Source organism: Quercus lobata, chromosome 3, assembly GCF_001633185.2.
Source record: "Quercus lobata isolate SW786 chromosome 3, ValleyOak3.0 Primary Assembly, whole genome shotgun sequence".
Classification (NCBI taxonomy): Eukaryota; Viridiplantae; Streptophyta; class Magnoliopsida; order Fagales; family Fagaceae; genus Quercus; species Quercus lobata.
The window spans coordinates 4649659-4664976 of NC_044906.1; the positions used below are offsets into that span (position 1 = coordinate 4649659).

Consider the following 15318-nt stretch of genomic DNA (forward strand, 5'->3'; position numbering starts at 1 on the left):
CAGCCTAAGTCTACAATTCCTTTCAAGATCTATTTATGAACAAAGTTTAGTTACAACTCCATTCAATATCTTTTTCTTGGATGTGAATTTTGACAAATTTATTATTAAATTATATTTTCTTCTTACATCTTTTATGCTTGCAAAATTTCTAAAAGATAAAAAATCAATAACTATGTTATCAATCAAATGTTTAAATTTTAAGTTTTTGTAGTCTAAAATTATGCGTAAAAAATAAGTTTTTTTTTTTTTGGGTAGCTTTTAGATTCTTATATCTTTTATGCTTGCAAAATTTCTAAAAGGTAAAAAATCAATAACTATGTTATCAATTAAATGTTTAAATTTTAAGTTTTTGTAGTCTAAAATTATGCATAAAAAATAAGTTTTTTTTTTTGGTAGCTTTTAGATCTTTTTTCTATTGATTTTTTAGTTTTTTTATGTTTTGAGAGAAGAGAGGCATAAAAGGATAGTAAAAATACAAATTTACTCATGTTTTTAACCAAGGTGGATAACTGGAGACAAACAGAGTATACTTAAGGTGGGTAAAGTGCCAATTTTTAAACAATGGGTAGGTAAAGTGATTTTCGGGCAAACCATAGATGGGCAGAGTGTAATTTCCCCTAAGTTTATATATTGAATAGTAAATAACATCCGATTAGCACAAAATTTGACATATGTGTTAAGAACATAAAGAAAATTCAATTCAAAAAATTTTCTAAATATATAATTGTGTTAATTTTTTTTAGTGGAATTTGTAGTCTTTTATACTACTATTTAAGGAGTTTTCCTGTTTGGACCGGATTTTTTTTGTTCCAAAATACCCCTTCAACTTACGTTTAAGTAGGGGCAAAACTTAAGGATAACACAGTAAAAATATATCTCTAACTCTCACCTAAAACATTTCTTACAAAATAGGATCACTCTCTTACTAACCCACTTCTTCAAAGTAACTATATGTTTGTTGTTATTTTTTTTTCCTTTAAAAAAATAAATCATCCTCACGTTATCTTCAAATCAATTTTTTTTTTAAAAAAACATCCTCAAGTTTATCCAAAAAAAAAAACTAAATAGATATATATTACAATTTATTTAAATTGTTTTTAACTTCTTTTTAAAAATTAAAAACAAAAAACCTAATGAAAAAAAAAAAAAAAAAAAACCCCACGTTTCTATTAAGGAAAAAAGGTAAAAAAAAAACTCCAGTTTGTGCTGTTTGTTGTTGTTGTTGTTTTTTTTTTTTTTTCTCCTTTAAAAAAAAAAAATCATTATTGGAGCTTGATGAAAGAGTATATTGATATTACAGATATTCTCAATTATAACGGCTTTGCTTGGAATGAAATTTAGCAAACAGTGATAGTTGTTGATGATGATGTTTGGGAAGCTTATAACAAGGTCCTATTTTTTCTCATTAATAATGTTGCTAGGTTAAAGGGTTTTACCATTTCATTTCGCACTGAGCATGCCATAGTATGGTAAACAAGTGTGCACACACACATACACATTCGTATAGTTGAGCCAAAGACTATAGGCTATAAATAATAGAATTAATTATTAAAATTTGTGCTACACTCAAACCTAGGAGTAATGGGTTTACAAAATTTGGTGTTAAGGAAGAAATAGTATAGTATCATTAAATGGTGTAATCCTTTTCTCCTTTTTTTTTGGAATATATTAGTATGGATTAGAAATCTGTCATATCCTTTAAATTTGGTGGGAATTATATGTGGTTGAAGGAGATTCCAACCTCCAATGTACAGTTATTTGTAATTATTAATAATTTTCTATTATCTCTATATTAAAAAAGAATAAGAATGAAAAGAAGCTTTTGTAAAATTTTACACTTATACAAATTACTTCACTACTGTGTGAAACTAACTTATCTTACCTTTGAAAGTTTGGAACAATAATTCTTTCATAAATTATCCTTTTTCTTTATTTTTTTCTATAAATTATTTTTGGAAATAAGAACACAATGGTAGCCAGTGATATGGGTGTATTGAGAAGAATGGCAAAGTGGAACTTATGATACATGAATGCTGATTTGGATTGCATTCTGGATGCTCTCTTTTGTTTTTATTTTTTGTGTACTGTTGTGACACTTGTCAAAATTCTTTGTTTTTAACAGATATGGTTATAGGGCAAGATGGACTACTGCTTATGTCAACACTCTCCACTGAAATTCTCAATTCTTGTGAACAGACCCCCAACTGGCATCTTCAGCATGATAGGGGTTTGAGTAAAGGGGATTGTAGGAGCAACATGAGGCATCTAATTCAGATTCCAGGTGGGAAAGGGAATGGAGATTCACACTTCTCTATGGACCTATCATCATTTTGTGGGGATGTACAACTGGGCTAAGCTATCTTAGTTGTCTGCTTATTTGCTTTAAGACTCCCAAATTACAAAATGAAAATGGGTTCAACTGATTCGTTTTGGTGGGAGAGTATTGGGAAGTGTTCAAGGCTATAAGGTTGGTTCTCTTCTCATGCTAAAATATGGCAGTTTGGAATGTGCTGATTGAACAAATGTGGACATTGTGATTGGCAGAGATTATATTTGACAAAAGGATGGTGGATTGCTCTTTTTAGAGTATTTTAGAGTTTGCCGACCCATTTTCCTTATCTCTTCAGTGTGCTGATCCATGTGGCAAATATGTAAGATAAACTGAATTGCAATTTCCTTTTTTCATTTTTTTCATTTTTTTTTGATTCATTTGATAATTATATTTTCTTCCTTTCTAAGAATCATATCAAATAGTTGTCAAATCGAATTCCAAAAACAAAAAAAAAAAAAAAAAAGAAAAAAAAAGCTTTTCTCTAATAGTTTTCCTGTCTTTCCCTGACAGTGACATTGGCTTGGAGAAGGAGATTCCTTTTCTCAGATCCACTTGTCATCCCTAGTAAATTTGATGCTTTATCCATTGCTTTGTTCACATGTATTTTTGATCATTTTAGTTAGTCTATGATAAAAACTACTTTTACGAATTAGGTGTTGCAATGAATAGCCTTGTCCCGGCAAGTGCATTCTCAAATGCTTTGTTAAATGAATTTTTATCCCCCCATAAATAAATTTTATCATTCCTGTTGGTGCATAAAAGAACGCCATTCCTGTGCTGATTGGTGAATGTCCAAGAATAAATCAGACATAAAAAATGGATCATTTGCTTAACAGTAATAAAGTTGGTGATGGATTCGTGGCCGAGGCTTAGATTGAAATGGTCAGACTGTTCAATGGGAAATTTGGTCTCACCATCATACTTTGAGGCATAGATACAAACATTAGAGGAGGCAATGTAATGAAACAAAGGTTCTTCTTGAACAAAGAGGGTTGTCTTGATATCAGGAGAAATGGTAACCTCTGAGATTATGTCTAGGATTCTTATACCTAGGTGAATTGCCATTTATCCATTCTAGTATATTTAGACAATTATTTGCTCTATTTTGTTGCTTATATTATAAATTATCTAGGTGCATCCTAATATTTTGTTACACAAAATTGGAGTTCAACAATAATGTCCTTTGGATGGAGATTGATGATAATTGGGAGTTAGAGTTGGGAAGCTTGCTAGTTGGTATATCCCTAGAAGGCAGAAAGTTGTTGACCTTACTTTCTAATGCACTGTCTAAAGAGTGATTTACTTAAGCACTACGTACTTATAAATTGTTGACCTTTTATGTGTATTATTGTCTGCTTTTGTTCTTTGATACAATCTATTTTTGCGAAAGAAATTCTTCTTCTACCCAAAACATACCCAATGTTGTTTGAAGCTTCCTGTAATTGCTTATTTTTTTAATGTTATTAGATGTTCAAATGCTGAGAGTGACTGTTACTCTAGCGGGTGACTTTCAATATGAATTAAGGTCAATGATCTCAATTAAGCTAGGAGATGCTTGTTATGTATTTCTGGTGGCAAGATAACTTTTTGAAGTTTTACTGTTACCTATCTCCTGTTTTATTAATAAAGGTGTTTTAAGTCCACATCAAGCTTGAACAATATTTCCTCTGTATTCTTTATTCACCTATTAGTTATTGGTTCTAATTGAAGTAACGTGTCTTCCACTTTTGTGCAGGTCAGCTTGACATTGAATATATCAGCAGACTTACAGTCATTGTTTACATGGAATACGAAGCAGGTTAACCATTTGACAATTTTTTGTGTTTCAATTTTGCAATGATTCTTACTCATGCTGTACAGACTGCTTTTAATTGTATTTGTGTACAAAAGAGGGTTGTCTGAAATTAATGTTTGGGAAATGCTATGGACTTATCATGCTCACAGCTCATACATGTAGTATAAATATGTGCTTTGTTAAAAAAAAAAAAAAAATTGTAAGTATATATGGAGTATAAATATGAGGTTCTGGCTAAGATGTTTGGTGTCCAAAACTCCAGTTGTCTGATTAGGTATGTTTTAAAGATTGGTAATTTGATATATTTGCACTGAGTTTTAGAATTTCTTAAAATTGCTATTTTTTTATTGATGCTAATTCTAAAGTATGTGTGTCTTTGAATAATAGTTTGGGATCCATCATTCTAGATATCCTGTTTAGAATATCTTAAAGATTGATTTTAATTGCACAGAAATTTTTCATATTTCTTTCTTTCCCTCTGTTTTGTTTGGTTGGTGTTATTTTCCTATGATTTTCATGAAAGTTGAAAATCTTTATAAAACACTGCATGCCAAATCATATTAATGGAATTGCTTGAATATAATTGACTCTTCACTGAGGTTCCTGCCAATTATTCTTTTATACTAATATTAATTAAGTTCAAAGCTGATTTAGAATTTTTATCCACTGTATCTTTTCAGGTTTTCGTATTTCTAGCTGCCGAGTATGAAACCCCAAAGAATTCCTTAAATCAGGTAAGCTTTGGCATTTGCTGCATTTTTATTTTTGAGTCCTCTGTATCTTGTCGTGTTGAGTATTCATGGTTTAGTATTTCATTTCTAGAGATGTATTGGACTAGAAATTGTTGGTGTTTTACATGTTCCCAATTGCCCATGTCAGTGCCATGACAGCCTGTATGGCATGCCCACTTGACTATCGTTATATATTTCATGTTTTGCTGCACAAATATCCTGTCCATTGCATGATTTGTTTTGAAATTTCATTTTGCAGATTTCACTTTGGGATGGCATTATAGCTTCTAAAGAGCATGCAAAGTTTTGGACGCATACCTCTAACAAGTATCGTTTTATTGATCAGGTATGCTGCCTTTATGTAGTAGTCTTACTCAATTCTCTCATCCTTTTCTTGGCTTATGAGAAAACTAATTTCACCTTTCATTTGTGCAGGGAAGCAACCTTCGTGGTAAAGAGTTTAACCTGACATTGCATTGGCATGTCATGCCCAAGACTGGCAAGATGTTTGCGGACAAACTAGTCATGTCCGGATACCACTTGCCGAAGGAATATAGATGAGGTTTCTTGTGTATGTTGTTGTAACTTCAGCCTTTTTGATATGGGGATACAAAAGGTCAGCTGAATTAGGTCATAAAGAGGCAAAGTTACATGTTTTAGAGACTGAGAAAATGAATATTGCTTGCAATTTTAGACCCACAAAAATATCGTTGCCAGTTATCAGTTTCTTGCACCTGCCCCTCAACCTTTTGCTCCATTCTCACTTAATGCATACGTATACAACTCAGTTACTGAACAGACTTACGTATCAAAACACACATGTTTATTTTTATAGGCCTATCTAGTTTCTAGGCTGACTAGTCAAAGTATGGAATTAATTGCCAATAATTTTGTTTTGTATATGCATTTCATCGTGAGTGGGATTTTCATGATGGCTTGTTTTGCCACTCATAGTCGTAGGCTTCTTTCTCACACATGAGATGGACCATAGACGAGGTTGCAATTCAATGGGAGATACATCCTACGATTGGAACATGGATTTTATTCTGACAAACTTTTGCAACAATGTTATGCTAATGATTGATTGGTGGTTTAAAATTCTGAAATTGGGTTCAAGTAATAGGCAATAGCCCAATAGCAACTTTTGTAACGTTCCATGTCTGTAGTTCAAATCCTATCTTTCACTTCTCTACTATGTCTATCTATCTTTCTTTTTTCTATCTATTAAGATAGGAATTATAAGATTGGAGCATGAGGTCCTCTAAAATCAAATTAACAAATTTTATGTGGACAAATTTTCAAGTATAACTTATTCTCTTAAGTTTGATTCTTTCACAATTTGGTCCCATATATATATATATATATATATATATATATATATATTTAAATGCTACATTTTTAACTTCTAAAGTTTTGGATTAAAATGAAATTATTAATAAATCTTTAAATGATAGCATAACAATTTCATTTAAATTCAAATCTTGGGGTTGAAATGTAACAATCAAGCCAAGAGCTGTGTAGCATAGTAGCATTGTCCTGTTCTCCCACTGAGGAGAATTTGGATTCAAATCCTCTTCCGTACTTAATGAAAGCAAAAAAAAAAAAAAAAAAAAAAAAGTTTAAAATTAAAGCTTGTGAACAAAAACAATTAAAGCTTCTGAACAAAATTTTCATAAGCAAACATGAGGTGAATTTTGTTTTCCCTAGATAATTCGGTAACTTTATTTAATTGAGGATAAAGTTTGGGTATAAATTTTGTTGTAGCCCAAGTCTACAATTCCTTTCAAGATCTTTTTATGGACAAAGTTTAGCTACAACTTCATTTAATGTCTTTTTATTGGATGTGAATTTTAACAAATTTACTATTAAATTATATTTTCTTATATTTTTTATGCTTGTAAAATTTCCAAAAGATAAAAAATCAATAACTATGTTATCAATCAAATTTTTAAATTTTAAGTTTTTGAGTCTAAAATTATGCATAAAAAAAAAAGTTTTTTTTTTTTTTTTGGTAGCTTTTAGATTTTTTTTCTTTTGATTTTTTAGTTTTTTTTTTTTTTTTTTTTTTTTAATGTTTTGAGAAGAGAGAGGCATAAAAGGGTAATAAAAATACAAATTTACTCATAATTTTAACCAAGGTGGGTAATTGGAGACAAACAAAGTATGCTTGAGGTGGGTAAAGTGCCAATTTTTAAACCATGGGTAGGTAAAGTGATTTTCGGGCAAACCATAGGTGGGCAAAGTATAATTTCCCCTAAATTTATATATTGAATAGTAAATAAAATCAGATTAGCACAAAATTTGACACGTGTGTTAAAAACATAAAGAAAATGCAATTCAAAAAATTTTCAAAATATATAATCATGTTAATTTTTTTTCGTGGAATTTGTTGTCTTTTATACTACTATTTAAAATCATGGGTAGGTAAAGTGATTTTTGGGCAAACCATAGGTGGGTAAAGTGTAATTTCCCCTAAGTTTATATATTGAATAGTAAATAACATCCGATTAGCATAAAATTTGACATGTGTGTTAAAAACATAAAGAAAATGCAATTCAAAATTTTTTCAAAATATATAATCATGTTAATTTTTTTTAGTGGAATTTGTAGTCTTTTATACTATTATTTAAAACCATGGGTAAGTAAAGTGATTTTCGGGCAAACCATAGGTGGGCAAAGTGTAATTTCCCCTAAGTTTATATATTGAATAGTAAATAACATCCAATTAGCACAAAATTTGACATGTGTATTAAGAACATAAAGAAAATGCAATTCAAAAAAATTTCAAAATATATAATCATGTTAATTTTTTTTAGTGGAATTTGTAGTCTTTTATACTTCTGTAGGGCTAGAGAATTCGTGATCCCGACTTACTTTACATTAGGGCCCAAGGCCCGCGCCTAGGAGAGACGTTGCCGAGGACTTGCAAGGAAAGTCCAAATGGCTTAGAGATGTAGCCGAGGATGATCTTGTCCTCGGCATCCCAAAACCTAGAAGGAAAGAACGGCACGCCATCAAAAGCAGCCCCCAGAGCGCTCCCAGAAGAAAGGGCGAGTATAGTAGGAGGCGCACGGGGGTACAGTGTAGGAGCGGTTCAAGAAAAAGCTGTCACCTCCGCATTGAATGCGCCAACAAACGTCCTGGCCGCATTAATGGGGAAAGGACCCCTGAACAGTGTGACTTCGGTTATTGCAACTAACAGAAGGTGGGGAAAGGCGGCTGATGGGACAAGCACTCGAGTAGTTACCTGCTTGATCAACAGATGGAAGGTCAGGATCAACTATGAAGAGCTATATAATGTAAGAATTCATCCATGCCAAAGGGGGGGGGGGAGAGGAGTATTATGTATTGTCTCTAGGACCATTGTAACCTAGGGAAAAAGGAATAATAAGAACGTTAAGCTCATCGGACGAGGTCCAAGGACCGGAGCCACCCAGGTCGTGCCGAGGAGAAAGTCTTCTTGGATAAGCTCAGTTCACCTCTGTGCGATCATCATGAACACTATCACTAACGACTGTCCGTTCACCAACGCCTAGCCTTTTAGCCCACTCTCTACAAATTTATTGTTTGAGCCTTTAACGTTCGAACCCAATACCAATTTGGGATCGTTATAAATTGAGTCCTTACAATTGGCGCCATCTGTGGGGAAGGCTTGCGCGTTGGTGCAGGCGGCGGTTAGTCATGGTAGGATCAAGCCCCTGTTAACAAGGGTCCTTCGAAAGAAATAATTTTGGTCGTGGTGCAAGTTATGTGAAAGCCTCTCCATCATTTCCAGCAGCACGCGGTTGTTGCCCTAACTCAGCTCCCACTCAGGGCTACACTTCGAAGTGCCAGTGGCACAGCCAGTTCTAGAAAACCAAGGTCTTGCATGGTCCTCGGACTCAAACCTATGGGGAAACTAGTCACTAGAAAATATAAGTGTTGGACAGAACTAAGGTCTTGCATGGTTCTCGGACTCAAACCTATGGGGAAACCAGCTACTTCAAGAAAATATAAGTGTTGGACAGAACCAAGGTCTTGCATGGTCCTCGGACTCAAACCTATGGGGAAACCAGCTACTTCAAGAAAATATAAGTGTTGGACAGAACCAAGGTCTTGCATGGTCCTCGGACTCAAACCTATGGGGAAACTAGTCACCAAAAAATATAATTGTTGGACAGAACTAAGGTCTTGCATGGTTCTCGGACTCAAACCTATGGGGAAACTAGTCACTAGAAAAATATAAGTGTTGGACAGAACTAAGGTCTTGCATGGTTCTCGGACTTAAACCTATGGGGAAACCAGCTACTTCAAGAAAATATAAGTGTTAGACAGAACCAAGGTCTTACATGGTTCTCGGACTCAAACCTATGGGGAAACTAGTCACTAGAAAAATATAAGTGTTGGACAGAACTAAGGTCTTGTATGGTTCTCGGACTCAAACCTATGGAGAAACCAGCTACTTCAAGAAAATATAAGTGTTAGACAGAACCAAGGTCTTGCATGGTCCTCGGACTCAAACCTATGGGGAAACTAGTCACCAAAAAATATAAGTGTTGGACAGAACTAAGGTCTTGCATGATTCTCGGACTCAAACCTATGGGGAAACCAGCTACTTCAAGAAAATATAAGTGTTAGACAGAACCAAGGTCTTGCATGGTCCTCAGACTCAAACCTATAGGGAAACTAGTCACTAGAAAATATAAGTGTTGGACAGAATCAAGGTCTTGCATGGTCCTCGGACTCAAACCTATGGGGAAACTAGTCACTAGAAAAATATAAGTGTTGGACAGAATCAAGGTCTTGTATGGTCCTCGGACTCAAACCTATGGGGAAACCAACTACTTCAAGAAAATATAAGTGTTAGACAGAACCAAGGTCTTGCATGGTCCTCGGACTTAAACCTATGGGAAAACTAGTCACTAGAAAATATAAGTGTTGGAAAACCAAGGTCTTGCATGGTCCTTGGACTTAAACCAACGGGAAACTAACTACATCAAGAAAGGCTTAAGTCCTAAACAGAATGGAAATCCTGCGCGGTCCTCGGACCTCCAACTCTAAGGAAACTAACACAACCGAGTGTTTAGATCCAGTACAGTCATGCCTCGGTCCTCGGACCGGATGCCCAAAACAAGTTAAGGCTATGAATATCGTCTAAAACGTGGCAAAGCACCCTAGTGCCCGGCGACCCCCTCGGACAGTTCATTTTAGGTTACACGTCCTCGGGTGATCACCCCATACGCAATATAGAACATTTAGCTATTATCCCGGTTAGTCTCATATGGTTAACCTACTTGAAGTCAGCATTGTTGTGCCCATTAGTTTTAATGAGTTCAAAGTGATAACTCTTTGCTAACAAGGGCATCGGCCCTAAGTACTGTTCGAAAGAAAAGGACACCAGCACATCCATTCACAAAATAATTATTGCGGAAAAGAAAGAACATGCAAAATGGGATAAAGTCATCTTTTATTAGACAAAGAAGTAGTACAGCATACAAAAAAGGGACTTAGACAAGCCTATACCAGAAGCTAACTACAGAAACAAAAAAAAAAAAAAAAAAGGGATACACGGAAACGATGGATCCTTCAATTTTGCTCTAGCAATGACTAAGCAAGTCTGGATCGCACCAGTGATGGAAGAGAAGAAGAAGCAAAGGCACCTGGTCCACAACCTTGCTCTAGCAGCGACTAAGCAAGTCTGGATGGCACCAGTGATGGAAGAGAGGAAAAAGCGGGGATGCCAAATCTCCGTACCAGCTCTGACAGTAATCGAGCAAGTATCATATTAGCAGCAATCGAGCGAGAACGGATGGTACCGACGACGGGAAATCTCAGTGCTGTCGCACCAAAAATCTGATGCGACCTCCACCTGCTTCGGATTTTGGCTGAAAGAAGAAGAGGCTCCTTTCTTGCCTTATCGAGGAGAAGAAATGTCTTGAGTCTTTGTCTCCCTTGCCCTGACCGGGCCATCTTGAATCTCGAAGATACCCAAGGCTTTTGAAGAGGGTGTGGTCCCTTCACCCTCATCCTAGCCTTGACCATGTCACCCCCTAAGGCTCAGTCACACTGGTAATGGGGACTTTGGGCACAATTGGAGGGTTAGGGATTTGAAAAGCTTAAAGGGTCTGCAAATAAAGGGAATGACCTCCCACCATGCTTATTATATGGGGGGCAAGCCTGGCGGCATTTAATCTATACAAATCTCCAAGAAACACTACAAACGAGATAAGTCCCACCCAATTCCCAAAGTAGTCTTCAGCCATTGGATTTGCGTCGCCTTGTAAAGAAACCTTATTAAAGGCGCGCCTCGTGTACCGAAACGGCAGGAACGCTGTGTGGGTAAACTAAAAGAATGTCTCACAACCAGGAACGTGTCCCAGGCAAACGAAGAGGCTCCGGCATTGATGAAGGACAAGACTTGGCAAGCCATGACATAGGCCCGACGTCACCAAAACCCTCCTCTCTGTCCGAGGAGCCGGACAGCAGGATTTTGAGGGGCTATTGTGGGGCTAGAGAATTCGTGATCCCGGCCCACTTTACATTAGGGCCCAAGGCTCGCACCGAGGAGAGACGTTGCCGAAGACATGCAACGAAAGTCCAAATGGCCTAGAGATGTAGCCGAGGACGATCCTGTCCTCGGCATCCCAAAATCTAGAAGGAAAGAACGGCACGCCATCAAAGGCAGCCCCCAGAGTGCTCCCAGAAGAAAGGGCGAGTACAGTAGGATGCACATGGGGGTACAGTGTAGGAGCGGTTCAAGGAAAAGCTATTACCTTCGCATTGAATGCGCCAACAAACGTCCTGGCCGCATTAATAGGGAAAGGACCCCTGAACAGTGTGGTTTCGGTTACTGCAACTAACAGAAGGTGGGGAAAGGCGGCTGATGGGACAAGCACTTGAGTAGTTACCTTCCTGATCAACAGATGGAAGGTCAGGATCAACTGAGAAGGGCTATATAATGTAAGAATTCATCCACGCCAGGGGGGGGGGGGAGAGGAGCATTATTTATTGTCTCTAGGACCATTGTAACCTAGGGAAAAAGGAATAATAAGAACGTTAAGCTCCTCGGACGAGGTCCAAGGACCGGAGCCACCCAGGCCATTCCGAGGAGAAAGTCTTCTTGGATAAGCTCAGTTCACCTCTGTGCGATCATCATGAACACCATGACTAACGACTGTTCGTTCACCAAGGCCTAGCCTTTTAGCCCACTCTCTACAAATTTATTGTTTGAGCCTTTAACGTTCGAACCCAATACCAATTTGGGATCGTTACAAATTGAGTCCTTACAACTACTATTTAAAACCATGGGTAGGTAAAGTGATTTTCGGGCAAACCATAGGTGGGCAAAGTGTAATTTCCCCTAAGTTTATATATTGAATAGTAAATAACATCCGATTAGCACAAAATTTGACATGTGTGTTAAGAACATAAAGAAAATACAATTCAAAAAATTTTCAAAATATATAATCATGTTAATTTTTTTTAGTGGAATTTGTAGTCTTTTATACTACTATTTAAGGAGTTTTCCTATTTGGACCGGATTTTTTTTTTTGTTCCAAAATATCCTTCAACCTACGTTTAAGTAGGGGCAAAACTTAAGGATAGCACAGTAAAAATATATCTCTAACTCTCACCTAAAACATTTCCTACAAAATAGGATCACTCTCCCATTAACCCACTTCTTCAAAACAACTATACATTTGTTTTTTTTTTTTTTTTTTTTCCTTTTAAAAAAAATCATCCTCACTTTATCTTCAAATCAATTTTTTTTTAAAAATCCTCAAGTTTATCGAAAAAAAAAACTAAATAGATATATATTACAATTTATTTAAATTGTTTTTAACTTCTTTTTAAAAATTAAAACAAAAACCTAATGAAAAAAAAAAAAAAACCCACGTTTCCATAAAAAAAAAAGTAAAAAAAAAAAACGTTCTGTTGTTGTCTTTTTTTTTTTTTTTTTTTTTTTTTTTTTTTTTTTTTTTTTTTTTTTTTTCCTTTAGAAAAAAGTCATCCTCACATTTGTCTTCAAATCATTTTTTTTTTAATCCTCAAGTTTATCCCAAAAAAAAAAAAAAAAAAAAAAAATCCTTAAGGCTCCCTAGTTAATTGCTCCATTCCGCACTATTATCCATATTGGCAAAGAGAAATGATATGTCCACAACATTTTTACAACAAATTCTAAGTGGCAAGTTGTTATTGGTTGTTATTTTTGGGGCAAAAAAGTAATCTTAGTATTAAGTTCAAATTTGAACTAATAACAACTAACCATCTATAGTTTGTTGTGAAAATGTTGTAAAAATATTGTGGATGTAGCACCTCTCATGGCAACCCATGTTTAATAGTATTTTTCATTTTAAAAGAACAAACAACCACACAAACACATTTTATTAGTCTCCCACTCCAAAACAAAAACCTCCCTCTAACATAACCTCCTACTACTCTTAACTGGTGATGCTTATCAGTTATCACACCACATCTAAATGTTTCCAACCACCATGAATCTCTTAAGCAAAAGCTTGTTTCTAGAACTATTTTCATATTTCAATTTGGTGATTGTGCTGCCCGAACCAAAGCAAAACAAAAACCAGCAAATGGAGCAATTGTTTGTAGTGGAAGCCCTTAACAAGTGTAGCAATAAAAAGTTGTTCAATAATGGAGGTTGAAACCTATGTGAGTAACGCTCAAATTTTTTTTTTTTTTTTTGGGTCTTCAAGGGAGTGTTAATCAAACCTAGAAAGTTGTACTGTGTTATTAGTAGTTTAGCACCGGTGTTAATTGGATGTAATTTTAGATGTTGAAATCTTTGGTTAAAAATTCTTCTTTTTGAAACCAAATTCAATAAGCTATTGAAACCTTCTTAATCTATAGACCACAAATCTATTTGGAAAAACGATTTTGTAAATATTACAATTTTTATTAAAAGTTTGTACCATGATTTTATGTAATTTTCATTTATATTTTTTATATGCCCAATTAGCTTTTTGACTTGAATGGCCAAATTTTGTTGAATTTTAACTTGGCAGCAAGTTTTTTTTTAATTAGAAAACATTAAAAAATCAATATGAAATTACTAATTCGCTGCAGTCATATTAATTTGTAGTGTAAGAATCCTTCACCTAAGGCTATACATTTTTTTTTTTTTTGGTGAAGTCATCTAAGGCTATACACGTTTTGTAGGGATCAACTTACTTATGGGGGGTGTCTACAAAAGAATTTATCATTAATTTATTCATTATAATAATTCATTATCCTAATATTATATTTGATTTTTTTTCGCCTTAGGAAATTCCATATCTGATTGTGGTTCTTTTTCCCAGTATTATGGTGGTGACTGGTGAGGAAGATTCAAGGGAGATGGAGGACATCGTACACAGGTTCGGCTAAAAGGATTTGAGGCATGGAATAATATTTTAATTTTGCGAGTGTGTAGTGAGTAGTGAATAAGTATGTTGCTATTCAAGATGCATGTACATGTTGTCTACTAAGGCAAAATTATCCCTTGCTTCATGATATAGAAGTCAATTGCAGATGTACATTTTTTTTATTTGATAAAAAGAAAGAAACATGTGAGTTAAATTAGAAATAGAAATTTATATAGAAGGTGTTTAATTTAGACAAAAAAAAATTATATAGAAGATGTTTAATTAGATGAAGACTACCTTTCAATATACTAGCCTCTGAGTACGCGCATGACTCTTCTATTTTTTGGGTAAGGGTTAATTTAGAGTATTTATTATAATTTGGGATTACTACATCTTCCAATCACAAAAAAAACCTTTCATCACACCCCAAGATTTTTTTTTTTTTTTTTTTTTTTTTTTTTTTTTTTTTTGTGATTGAAAGATATAGTAATCCCAAATTATAATAAATGCTTTAAATTAACCCTTACCCAAAAATATAAAAGCCTTTGAGTACGCGCGTGCTTAGAGGCTAGTAGGCTATTGTAGCCAAATTTTGTCATATTTTTATTGGATGTAAATTTTGATAAATTTACCGTTAGATTATATTTTCTTCTTATATCTTCCATGTTTGCAAAATTTACAAAAGATCAAAAATCAATAATTATGTCATCAATTAAATGTTTAAATTTCAAATTTTTATAGTCTAAAATTATTCAAAAAAAAGTTTATAAATCAAATAGTAAATAAAATCCGATTAATATGAAAATATTTTACATGTATTAAAAACGTAAAGAATATTTATTCTAATGGAAAAATTTTCAAAATATGTAATTATATTAATTTTTAAAGTAGGAGTTATAATCTTTTTTTTTTTTTTTTTTTTTTTGATAAGGAGGAGTTGTAATCTTAAATTACAATCTCGTCTACAGCCAAACTTTCTTTTTAACTAAAAGAAATTCATAAAATATTTACAAACATAGGACAATGTCAATATTCTTCCAAGCGTATTCCTCCTGCCATAACCTCTCGGAAGGCTATAGTATTATTGTATAAAATATTGTTTTGTAAAACATAATGCAT

The 15318-nt window shown here is 34.3% G+C and overlaps 1 protein-coding gene across 1 annotated transcript; it reads left to right on the forward strand.

The window, feature by feature from the left end:
* The first annotated feature begins 2256 nt into the window (after positions 1-2256).
* On the forward strand, positions 2257-5581 carry LOC115980149 (signal peptidase complex subunit 3B-like). Its single transcript, XM_031102429.1, has 6 exons — positions 2257-2340; positions 2586-2651; positions 4068-4130; positions 4808-4861; positions 5118-5204; positions 5294-5581. The coding sequence occupies exons 1-6, from the start codon at positions 2257-2259 to the stop codon at positions 5417-5419; spliced, it is 480 nt and encodes a 159-aa protein (XP_030958289.1). The 3' UTR covers positions 5420-5581.
* The last annotated feature ends 9737 nt before the right edge of the window (positions 5582-15318 follow it).